This window comes from Furipterus horrens, unplaced genomic scaffold (genome assembly GCF_987537825.1).
Source record: "Furipterus horrens unplaced genomic scaffold, mFurHor1.1.pri manual_scaffold_5, whole genome shotgun sequence".
NCBI classification, from domain to species: Eukaryota; Metazoa; Chordata; class Mammalia; order Chiroptera; family Furipteridae; genus Furipterus; species Furipterus horrens.
Window position 1 is genome coordinate 32,234,983 of NW_028327175.1, and position 12,824 is coordinate 32,247,806.

The window sequence follows — 12,824 nt, forward strand, 5'->3', positions numbered from 1 at the left end:
GCACCGGACCAGGGATCATACTCATCTGCACTGAGACCAGAAGTTGATTCTAGGACCCCTTGCAGACACCAAAATCCATTGATGTTCAGGTCTACTCTATAATGTGGCCTAGAACAATGCATATAGTTAGCACTATGCATCCATGGATTCCCAAACACAGATCAGAAATAGCACAGGTGGGAAAGGATAAGTTCCACAGAATGCTGGTGATTGGAGATAAACCAGGAATAGATGAACAGCCTCTCAGACAAAGGATGAAGCCCAAATACAGTGTATTTCCTAAAGGAATGGGAAATACAGCACCATCCTGGGAAGATTTGATAAACAGGTATTATCTTTTGATGCCTATGTAGAAGATGAAGTACATGATAAAAGACAAGAGAACTATAGAATAAGATGTTATAAATTTTTCTTCTATCTTGAAGATGGCACAATTCAGGTAAATGAACCAGAAGTGAAAAATAGCAGACTGCCTCAAGGGACTTCTATCCGGCATCATCGGATTCCTCTCCCACCTCCTGATGATGATCAGTTTTATATTGTGTATCATTTCAATGTCAACATAGACATTGTCTTTTATGGCCAGACATTCAAGATTTATGATGCATTCACAAAAAACTTTTTGAAGAATATAGGAGTCAAATTAAAACCCCCGGGACAGTGTCCAGAAGATCGTTACATAAAGATTAGGAGAGAGGTACTAGACTCCATGGAGCCCTTACATCCCTATGAATCATTTGACGTCCTGAAACAGTTCCTCGAGTATCATGGGAAGGTTTTGTGTTTCTTCTGCCTGTGAGATGACTCAACATCATTGTTTGGGGACCGTAGACTACTCAACTTGCATTACTTTCTGTCTGATGATACTATCGAAATCAAAGAATCTCAGCCCCACAACTCAAGTCAGCATCCTTGGTCATTGTTCCTCCAGAGGGGAAAGCTGCCCAAATATGGCCCACCTGGACTCTACCAACCAGGCAAGTAGTTGTGCTCAATGTGTATAGTGGCTTTAGAGTGAGCTGAGTGCATGGCTACCTGTTGGATAAATACAAGCTAGGAAAATTAGAACAAGAGTTTTACAAGGATAGCGACCTCTCTATGGGAACCACCATAAATGTCTGGGGAAGAAAAATGCTCCTTTGTGGCTGTGATGAATATACAAGGACTTATTATAAGACTAAATATGGAATTGAGAAATTACCTCAATTTCAAGCAAGGAAGGAAATTTCCACCTTATACTGGCTTTGGTTCTGAAGAAGATTCTCTTTGCTCTTGCATAGGCCTTGTGCCCAGAGTTCACCCTAATCCAGAAGACCTCAGGAAGTTCATTGAAAAAGATAACTATGGCGACAGAAGCAATATACTCTGGTTCTTTGTAAAACTAATTACACACAAATGTGCCAACAAGAAAAGGCTGTTCGTTATTTCATATTTTCTCAGCAATAACACAATTTCAGTGTTTGAACCCATAGAGAGGAATTCAGGGCATGCTGGTGGATTGTTCATGAAAAGGATGTGTGTTAAGAGGCCTGGACAAGAAATGTTTAAAAGTGAATTCTCAGAATATATCCAGCCTGAGGAGCTGTATATTAGAGCCAAAGTGAACTTGAATGGCTACCTATTTCTTTTACTCAATGCTGATGAGTATATCTTAAAATTCATGGAGAAGAATTCAGATAGGTTTCCATTTAGCAACCTTGAACTTGCCCTACAAAAGCTTAAAGATGAAAAATCAAAATCCAGAGAGATCAAGCAGGTATTTGGGGCTGCTGACTGTAAGCTTACAAAGATGGTGGATTATAATACATTCAGAGACATACTGATGAGTATAACTGTTGGGAAACTCACAGTTCAAGAAGTATAACTATTATATGTCACTATATGGTACCTGAGGAACCATATTCAGATGTGAATGTCACAATTGCAATGGCCCATGAACAGTTCAAAAAAATATATTTGAGAATTTTGAAAGACTCATTTCTTGCTGTGTATATGAAGATCAAGAACAAAAAAAAAAAAATATTACCCAGGAAAGACATCAAAAGACTGTGCAAGTCCTCTAGATTACCTTTGACTGATTATCTTCTAGAATCCTTATTGTCCATAGAGAGGAGAAGGGAGGGAGGAAGAGAGGGGGACAAACAGCGACATGTGAGAAGAACATCAGTCGGTTGCCTTCCCTCATGCCCAAACTGGGGACCTGGCCTGCAACCCAGGCATGTGCCCTGACTGGGAATCAAACCGGCAATGCTTTGGTTTGAAGGCCAGAGCTCAATCAATTGAGCAACACCAGCTGGATTGTTTGATTTTTTGGTGTTGAGCTTTATAAGTTCTTTATGGATTTGGATATTAACTCCTTGTCAGATATATCGGCAAACATGTTCTCCCATTTCGTGGGTTTTTTTTTTTTTTTTTTTGGCTTGTTTATGGTGTTCTTTGCTGTGCAGAGACTTTTTGGTTTGATGTAGTTCCATTTACTTATTTTTTTTCTTTTTTTCTCCTGCAAGAGGAGATATATCAGATAAAATATTGAAATGTTTGGGATTTTGCTGCCTGTGTTTTCTTCGAGGATTTTTATGGTTTCGTGTCTGACATCTGAGTCTTTGGTCCATTTTGGGTTTGTTCCCGTGTGTAGTGTGGAAAGGTGGTCTAGTTATATTTTCCTGCATGTGTCTGTTCAGTTTCCCCAACACCATTTATTGAATAAACTATATTTAGCTCCCTCCCCCCAGAAAACCCATAATTGAATGACTTTTCTGTTTTCTAAAAGACCAGTTATCACCAATAATACAGTCATAGCTGAAGTACAACTTAGTGACTATATAGACACACTTTGGGTGCACATATTAATATGATATCTATAAAACACAGGTCCTAAGATATTTGAATATATTCTCTCTGATATTTCCAACACAGGGAAGTAATTAAAAATATATATTATATATTATATATTATATATATATATATATATTGCAAGAAATAACCCTTTTCTTCAAATTTTGTCCTAGAACTATTCTAGCGTGTAAAAGACATATAGAAAATTTGATGTTGCTTATTTAATTTTTCAGGAAGAACAAGGAGGAAACATTTTTTTTGTTACCAACACATACAAACATCACAACTTTTTTTTTTTACATGAACTTATTTTGGTTCCAGGCAACATAAATAAAGCCATGATATTACTTGGCAAAGCAGAAAACTCAACCGTGTTTCCAGTTGATAGAATATTGCCACTTTCTATAAATCTAAAATTATTCTAATTATTTTAAAATATTAAATGTTAAAAAAAAAACAAAAAAAACAAAAAATAAAACTTTACTCTGCACAAAATTAAACTCTCATATCAAGGACTGGCCAGCCACTCTAGTTGCAGCTGGATACTATCTCTTCACTGGTGCCATGGGACCCTCTGTTTTTACTGGGCAGTTCCAATTTGCCTGTGCCAGTGTTTCAGTGTTGCCATTAAACAATGTATGTGTGTGTGTTGTCTTTGACCAGCCACTGCTACTTTCTCAACACCCCTTCCAAATGCATCTCATATATAGCTGTTCTCATTCTAGCTCTTAAACGCATTCCAGTCAGGCTCCACCCACATGAATGAACCTTGTCAAGGTCATGCTTTCCAGGCCAATGGGGAAACATAACTCTGTCCATGTGAACATGTCAAGTGCATTATTTAAAAAAAAAAAAAAAAAAAAGTCATTATACACTTCTGGGCTGTGCTGTCTCCCACCAGGACTCTACATGGACTCCTGACTGGATGGAAAGCTTCCATGCTTGTCTGGCTCCTCCCAGACACCACCAAAATTGATACTTCCCTAAGCAGCTGAGAGGTATTTTATGTATACAGATTATATCACATTTTTTTACCTCCTAAAACATTCTTATGTTTCCTGCTGCTTTTAGGCTGAACTCAAGAGTCTCAGTCCCCTTATGACCTATCTCTAAACCCCGGTCTCAGCAGAAACCCTTACTCACCACTCTAGTGGTCCTGACCACCTTAGTATTTAGCCTTTGGCCCTGTTTTTTTTTTTTTTTTTTCCCCTTCAGTTGTAAATGCCTTCCTCCTGTCACTCCCTGAAAGATGACAACTTATTATTATAGTTCTCAGATCAAATATCACCCCCTTCTCTGATGTACCCTTGACCACACCATCTAATGTGACTCACCAATTTTTCTCTCTTTTCTCACCTGCTCCTTTCTTCATCTCCTTCTCAGATGATATATGTCCCAAGAAAGACAGGTCTGTCTTGTTCCCAGCTGTATTCCCAGTGTTAGGTAGAATATTTAGAAGATATAAAAAAAATGTATAGGTAGTCCTTAAGTGAACAAATCCTTTTCTTCATTCTGATATTCTTAATGTGTTTAAACAATGTTTATCAGTCACTCTCTAGCATCTTAAAATTGTCAATTTATGTTACCTTCATTAACAACTCTTTCATTACAAGAGAAGTGCTGAAGTTTTCCTCACAAGATTAATGGGAATCTTCTAATGATCAAATCTCACAACTTCTCTCAGCCCTTCTAACTTAGGGTGTTCTTTTGTAAACCTCAAAACCTCTACAATAATGACTCAAACTCTCTTTCAAATCCCAATCTCAAAATTTTAACCACATGCTTGGGAATCTACACCCAGAAACAAAACTATACCTTGGAGTTGAAATATCCCAAACACAACTCAACAAGTTAATCTTCCATACCAGTTTCTCCTGATTCCATTCCTTATCCTGCAAATCTCAGGGGCCTAGCTCTATATTTGACTACCCTAGAGCCACTGATTGACTGTCCTTTTGTCTGGTTTACACTTTACTACACCAATCACCTCTGCCACCATCTTATTTGGACTATTGCAATGATCTTCTAATTCAACCCACTCCAGTCCATTCAAAACACTATTTCCAAATGACTTCCTTAACATTGAATAGTAGGGATAATTATTTTTGTCTCATAAATTTCTCAATACCTTTACATTCCCTATGTTAGCAAGTGCATATTTCTTAACAACTACAAGCCTAACTGGCTGATCGTTAACTGTTATTCAATCTTTTTGGAACCCTGTCCACTCATTTCTGTATTAGGATACACTAGAACACTCACCAACCTCCACACATGCATCTGCTGCTCTACCACAAAATGTTCCTCCTGGAAGCAAGGACATCTTATCCTTGAAGAAGCAAGACAGAAATATGAATGTATGTCCTTTATGAAGCTTTTCCTTTCTCCAGGCCAATGTGAATCCTCAACCCTTAGGATTCCAATAATGTACTTTAATCTATCTTCTGTAGATAATTTGTTTGTTCATATTTTACCATTTCTGCTAGATCTCAGTAATCTTGAAATGAGAAAAGTATACCTCCACTGTCTTCACTGTCCCAGGAGTTCAACTCATCTATGCTAATATGGATCAAATTCACACCAGGGACTACTTCCTGTTGATACCCAATATTTGATGCAAAATAGACATATAAATGCTGATTTCTGTGTGTTTTTTTTTTAAATTATATGTGTATACATGTTGCTTGTCTCACTCCATTGTAGCAATGATTGTCGGTTTCTTTGAAAAATATTTTAGCAGAAGAGTAGGTGATAGAAGATTATAATTTTTTTTATTTTAACTTGCTATTTTTTAGAAATTGAACACAGTCTACACCTTTGAAGCAAGAGGGATTTTGGAACAGAGTCTTAATAAGTGATTATATTTGCTGTTGAAATTATCTTAACACCAACCAGGACTATGAGGAGGACTCCTAGGGCTTGTCACATATGAGGGGGGACCCCTCAAAAATCAGTATTATCTTCTGGAGTTTGCACTCCTTGTAGTACAGGTTTCCTCTGCTAGGTGAGCATTCTAGGAACACACCTGTATCAGTGTAACAACTGGCATTGTTGTGAGAGGCTATAGTTCAGCTTCAGTGAATTTTTTTTTTTTTTTTTTTTTTTTTTTTTGTGAAGACACTTTCAGTGTACTTGCCCACTTCGTGACAGGTGATTTACAGCAACACTTGCCCACACCGTGCTGAGTGTTCAGCAGTGTTGACCAAAAACAGCATGACCCATCCCCTACCCCACCATCCTCAGTCACCTGATCCTGTCCCCCCACCAAGTGACTTTTGTTTATTTCCCTGGATGAAAATATCCTCAAAGGGAAATATTTCTGGTAAAAGAAAAACAGCAGAAGCACTAAAAGGCATCAAAATCAAAGAATTCAAAAAGAGTTTTGAGCAGTGAAAAAAACATCTTAATAGAGGTATTGCATCAAATGGAGAATACTTTGAAGGTGAGTGAAATTTAAGATGCAAGAATAAATACACAAATTTTAATAAATTATGTCCAGTGTTTTTTTAGCCCTCCCTTGTAATTCAAATTGAGAGGTAAGTCAGCATCTATCAACCCAACTATGTCATAAGGCACCAGATGAAATTTATCTACAGATGTGGTTGTAGTGTCATCTCTTTTGTCTAAATGTGGAGAAATTACTGTGTCCTTTGTGTTCCATTAACACTTAGAAGGACGTTTTCATCCTTGAGTTCTATAGGACACCATAAATTGGCTTAAAAACAAGGGTGCAGCTGAATAAGCTTTAAGATGAAAATGTATCTAAAGGGATTAAGGTAACATATTGCTGTTCAGAAGGATAAGGAATCTGATCTCAGATTTAAATAGAATCTGTATTGGTAGCTAAATTCTTCCCAGTCCCCAAAGACCTGAAGGAGGCTTGGCTAGACCAGGGTAACTAAATGAAGTTTTTCTTCTGTGAAGTGCTAGTGGTGACACGGAAGAAACCTGTCCTCCTTTGTTGCCTATTGAAGCCCCTCAAAGCGGGCAGGCCTACACTTGTTTGGAAAGGCTAATACCCGATGTGAAACGAGGGGCATGCCTATTGCACTTGTCACCAGTGGCTCTATTAGAAACATTCAATGCTTTTCCAGAGCTACATGGTGCGTGATGTAATTCCATTTTCTCCATGACTGCAGGAAAGGGGAATCAGGTAATTAAATGTGAGAAACAGGGGGCCAGACTGGGGAGCCCTTTCTGCTCAGTTAGCTTTCCCAATGCAGCTGCCCAGCTGTGGCCGCCCAGGGCGGGCCTGGGAGGACAGTGGGGGTCACACAAAGGCTCCAGGCTGCCAGAGTGCAGACGGCGGGTCGTCAGGATCTAGTAAGCCAGCCATGTCCTGCTCAAGTGTCACTACTTCCCATCAACTTGAAAAGATCCAGCGGGTGGGATGTTCCGTCACAGCTACATGCTTTCTGCCCTGAGGATGCATTGTCTGGGGGCAGATTGAGGGCCCCTAGGGTGTGGTTAGACCCAAAAGTGGACAAGAAAAACTGCAAGAAAAGGTGGGGGTAGAGGAACAGAAGAGTAACTGCCCAAACAAGTGAGTCCTTTCAAATAAAGAGTTGACATGCTGCTGTGGATTCACCTTTTTCATAGCATTTTATATAATTTCTGTGGTCTTAAGTGTCAGGTCTACATTTTTAGGTGAAAATAGTCTGGAAACTCTGCTGAAGGTGTTAAAAAAAAAAAACAGGTCCTGGAATTTAGACCTCCAGAATTACTATATAAGAGGAAACCACATAGTGAACTTCAGGAATTATGAGCAACTTGGGGAACTTGACCTTCCCAGTGAGGAACCCACAGTGAAGCTGATGAAACTAGAGTGGCCCAAAAGAGCAAAATGAAACTTTTGTTTCAACAGATGGCTTATGAAGGCCCATCACCTGTTGGGTTTGGTTTGGTTGGGTTTTAATACACTTAACTATGTATGACATTTCAATTTAGTTTTTACAGATTTTAATACATTTTTATACTGTACTCTTCTGCAGATAATTTAAGTCCCAGGGTTTCCTTATAATAAGAGCTCTGGTGGGAAAAGAAAAATATTCTCATTTATGTGTAAATTTTGTTAACAGTGAAATTTGCATAATCATATTCTCCCAATGTTTTTGTTTTTAAGGTGGAATTTTGAAATTTTATAAGTGATCAACTATATTTCTTGAACAAAGGTTATTAAACCAGAATGTGATGTGACTTAATTTTTATTTTGAAATCAAATGCTTACAGAGATGGTTCAAAATGATGAGGAGGAAATTGGGCCCTTGAGTAACACATGAGTTAAGTTTAAACACATTTGCATCAAAAAGAGCACAGCACAATTTTACATTGTTTAGTTATATGGAAATGGAATCACAGTGCCCCCCACTCTCCTTCAGGAACAACCAGGTAAGGGAAGGACTGTAAGTAGGTGCTGGATGTGCTGGCAGGTTTTGGGGTGCCAGTGCCATTACTTAAGCAGCAGCAGTTTTACAGAGGCATCCTGGCCTATTCTTTCCTCTCTGTGCGCGCATACTTTGCTAAACAGCCTCCCCCTCCTGCTGGCCTTGAGGCACAAGGCAGGGGAAATGAGCATCTCTACCTGTGGAATCCTTGCTGTACAGCTACAGGCAGGTAAGCCCCTTGTCCCTGTCTTGGACATTCCTTTGCTGCCACACTCACCCACAGACCTGCCTGTGTTGCTTTGTCTGTTTGGACGTCCCTATCTCCCTCCAGATAGTCAATCTGAGGGTCAGAGATAGACACTTTGTATCCAGGGCCCAGGTCTTCAAGGTCACCAAAATGTCTGTAGACAAAGTTAGCTACTGCTTCCCCTTTACTAATGGGACTGTGGTGAATATCCTCATGCTAAACCCTGAAAACAGTCAGGAAGAGTGAAAACAGGAGAATTATTTGGGGATCATCAGTTTCAGAGGTAACATTTTGAATCTGGACTCTATAGTCATTGATTATCCTTCCTAGGTTCACTTAGACTTTATTTCAATAGAGATATAAAAGGTAATTTATTTCAGGTAACGTGTTTAAAGCCTACTCTGCTTTCTTTCACACCATTTTTCAAAGTGGAGGATCCGAGGCTGTGGTTCCCCCTGTGGTGATGATCAGGTGTCAGAATCCAGGTGGGCTGCCTCCCTCGCACCAGTCCACCTGCCCTGCGTGTGAGGAGAGCACCTTTGTGCAAGGCTGGAATTCACAGCTGCCACAGAGCAACCATTTTTAAAAGACAAACAGGCTTGCTTTCTGATACTGTTAATACAAAATGTCAGCTGGGAGCTTGATTTTAAGATTGAATACAATTACTTGTTCCTGTCTGACTTGACACTTCACAACTGGGAGCCAAATTTGGTGGAGAAAACCAAATTTCGTGCCGTCCAGCCTGACATGAAGTCAGAGTGGTTTGTTTATGAAATCCGTTGGAAATGTGCAGTTCTTGTGTTCAGCTGTCAGACACCGGAAGCTCAGGTTCACCTGGCGGAGCTCCCAGAACCGAACAACAGAGGAAGTGTAGCTGAGAGCAGGTAGTGTGGTTCCCCCGACCCAAGGATTTATGAATATTTATAATCTCCCCACTCTTTTTCAAAACTGCCAGAAAATGATGTGATTTCATCCTCTGACATGGAAACATGAAGCACCATGGGTTGTGAATCCATAGGTTTCTATTTAGGAGAGCAGCCAAAAATGATACCTCTAGAGACCCTGCACTGTCTCTCCCCCTTATAAAAAGTACCGTGTTTCCTAGTATAGGAACGTTGGCTTGACAAAGGCTTGTGAGAGGAGTACCCACCACTTATTCTTTTTTTTTTTTTAATTCTTTTTTCTTTTGAAGTGGGAGTGAATTTAGTTGTTCTCAATATAAAGTAATAAAATCATACTCTGCCTCTGGTGATAAGGGATAGACAGGGGTTTTATTCCACAGATTAAGCAGTGAACTATTTCTTTTAAACAGGTTTTCTTTCTAGCTACCTATTTGAAAGGAGATTGAAGCCGAAAACCTTATGAAACCCACTGTTGTCTTAGAGTAGTTGGACCAGCACTGGACAAATACCAGCCTGGGAAAGATGCCCTCACATGCTGTGAACAGGATGTCACTCCTGCTGTGACTGGGAATACTGTGTACTCACATGCCATTGTCCTAAGCATCAGTGAGGACAGGAACAAAAGGACTATTGGTAATGGCTGAATGGAGTTAAGCCACCTGGCTTACACGAGGGGACATGAAATCATAGAAAGGATTAAAACCAAGGAGAGGGTGTTTGGAACTTATAGAGGATTCTGTTTTCCGTGTCTATGTCAGTCTGTATTCTCTTGCGTAGAACATTGCAAAACATGTGAGCAAAAGGATAAGAGGCCAGATCTCCCCTCCTCTCAAGAAATATAGGAAGAAGCATGGAAATCATCCAGTGATGGCAGGTCTCTGTATTAAAAACACACACACACACTTGTCCAGCATGCTGTGGGCAGAGGCCCCCATGGTATTTCCCTTCTCTCCACCCCCTACCTTATCTGCACATTTGCAGCATGTAGGGCTGTGATGAGCACAGCTAGACGAGCACTCTGAGGTGAGGGAAGAGTGACACACAGTAGGATACTCGGAGGCTGGCCCATTGGTGATCAGCCCGTGCAGTGACGGAAAAGGCCTCTGATTTATGACACCTCAGGCTGTCACCTGTGGTTTTATCACCTATTAAAGAAATAAAAAAACAAGAAGCTTAAATGTTGATTCAACCTAGCCATATTATTAAAAGACAGATGTGGAATAAAAATGGGATACTTTAAAGTAAGAATAATTTATGGTTAAAAACCCCAAATCAAATACTTCCTTGGTACTGATCTGCATACTACTAACCTTAGTAGTCAATTACAATTTAGACATCCAAATATATTCACTTCTTAATTCAAGAACTTTATTACTTTATAATGAGGTTAGTTATGCCCTGATAAAGCAATGTCATTTGTGAGTATAATGAAAAGTTGAGGAAAAAGAAATAAATATGGCCTAGCAAGAGTTTGTTTATATATATATATATATATTTTTTTAATTTCTTAAAATGACTATCTCCATTTACTGCAAGGCAAAATAGAACTCGAAATACATATTTGTCAAGATCCCACTTCACTGGGGGTATTTGGAAGACAGTTTACTAAACATATTCACTTGATGGAGAAAGAAAGAGTTATATTTACATAGCTAATAAAAGCAAAGTCCTCACCCTTCTCCTCCCCTCAAAGGCCCTTCCAAATAGAGTCACAGGTGTCACAGATGAAGTGTTTTCTCTCCACTGTGAGAGCAACACAGGACGCTATTGAGTCACTGTCCTTTCACAGGTGTCCAATGGGATCGACCACTGACGAGGAAGTGACTGAGAAGAACTTGCTTCAGTTGGTACTGTATGAATTGTGGAATCAATGAAAGCTGAGACTAACTTTAATGTCTGTGCTTGTTTGCACTAGTATTTAAATATATTTAAATATATTTACATAATTGCTTGTATCTGTTTTAATCTACATCTTCATCTTCACGTCTATCACTCTACTTACTGTCCATCTTTTCAAAGTTGCTATTTTTCTCTTAGAATAAATACTTGCACCTCAAACTTTCACTTCCTGCCCATATAATTCAATGGTTTAAGAGATTTTTTTTAAATCCATACTTTCTCAAATAAGGATTAGGCCATATTGATAAGCTGTCATGCCTTGAAATCTATACCAGCATTAAAATAATTCTAACTTAAAATTCTGCACAAATGGCATTAAAAATTTAGAAATTATGTAGGTCTGCCTGATGAGAATATTTAGGTTGTTTCAACTGATAACCTGTGGTGTGTTTATTTTCATTAGATTCTCTGATGTCAATTTAATTAAAAGGAAAAAAAAATGGAACCTATTCTCTGGCTTGTATGTTTGTTTTTATAAGTGGATCTTAACAGGAAGTCTAGAAATATAAATTCTAGCCAGATGACTTTACTTTGGAACTGACATACACTTGGAATTTAATACATTGAACTTTAATACATTGAACTTTAATGGTGATTTTTGATTATCCATATTAATCTTTATGTGTCTATATAAAAAAAGTTCCTCTTTCTTAGCCCTCACTTAGTATTATCATGATTCCTTTTCCTGTTCCATCTTCTACCCTTCTGAGCTGATTGCCAAAATCTCTCAAAATAATATCTTTAAATATCCATTAGAGATAGTTTTCACTGACCCAGACATATTTGGAGAGGAATAAAAACATATATTGAAATTCTCTTCTGTGAGGTTGAGCTGTTGTTTTCTGGAAGGAAAGTCAGTCTTTAACACTGGACCAATGCCACTGTTCCTGATTAATCCCAGGTCTGTCTGTGTCGTGACTGATGCGTATGGAGAAACATCCCGCATATCAACAAGGTAGCCTGCATCTATTCCTTCATTTGGCTCAGATTCCTGAATTCATTATCAGCAGTTGTCAGGCTACTTTAGAATCACAACTCTTACATTTTGAATTGGTCGCAAAGATTCTAATGGATATTCATCAAAGCAATTCTTAGGCCCATGTTGTCTTCAATATCAGGGTTGTTTAATCAGCAACCAGAGAGACCTAGAAAGCCACGGATTCTGTCTGAAAACCTAGAATCTATTTGCATTGATTACCACTCTCCCTCTCCTTTTACAGTGCCCCCTGCATTTGGAAGAGTGGATCACCAGGAAGAGAGAAAGCATGTGCTCATCTTTATACACCAAATAGGAGCCAGTCCTGTGGGGCATGAGAGTGAGAGGAGCAAGTGCGAGTTCATGTGACCACTAGGGGGCAGAACTGTTGCCCCTGTGAGGGCTCAGACCATCAGTCCTCAGAAGTACATCTTGGTAAAGCAATTTCGGGCAAAGTATTCTATTTCATTCAAAAACACATACTAATAGGAAAACTCATTATCCATTATTGGGAAACGTCTCCTTGTAATGGTGACTTCTTAAGAAAAATGAGAAACACCATCTATATTCAGAAACACAAA

General features: G+C 39.0%; 1 protein-coding gene across 1 annotated transcript; it reads left to right on the forward strand.

The window, feature by feature from the left end:
• Positions 1–134: 134 nt before the first annotated feature.
• Positions 135–12,612, forward strand: EFHC2 (EF-hand domain containing 2). The gene is given in 11 exon segments (XM_090279311.1): positions 135–309; positions 312–980; positions 983–1,220; positions 1,222–1,856; positions 1,859–1,948; positions 1,951–2,009; positions 2,011–2,151; positions 8,896–8,951; positions 9,099–9,350; positions 9,850–10,001; positions 12,488–12,612. Coding segments are annotated over 11 exon segments (2,592 nt in total).
• Positions 12,613–12,824: the final 212 nt, after the last annotated feature.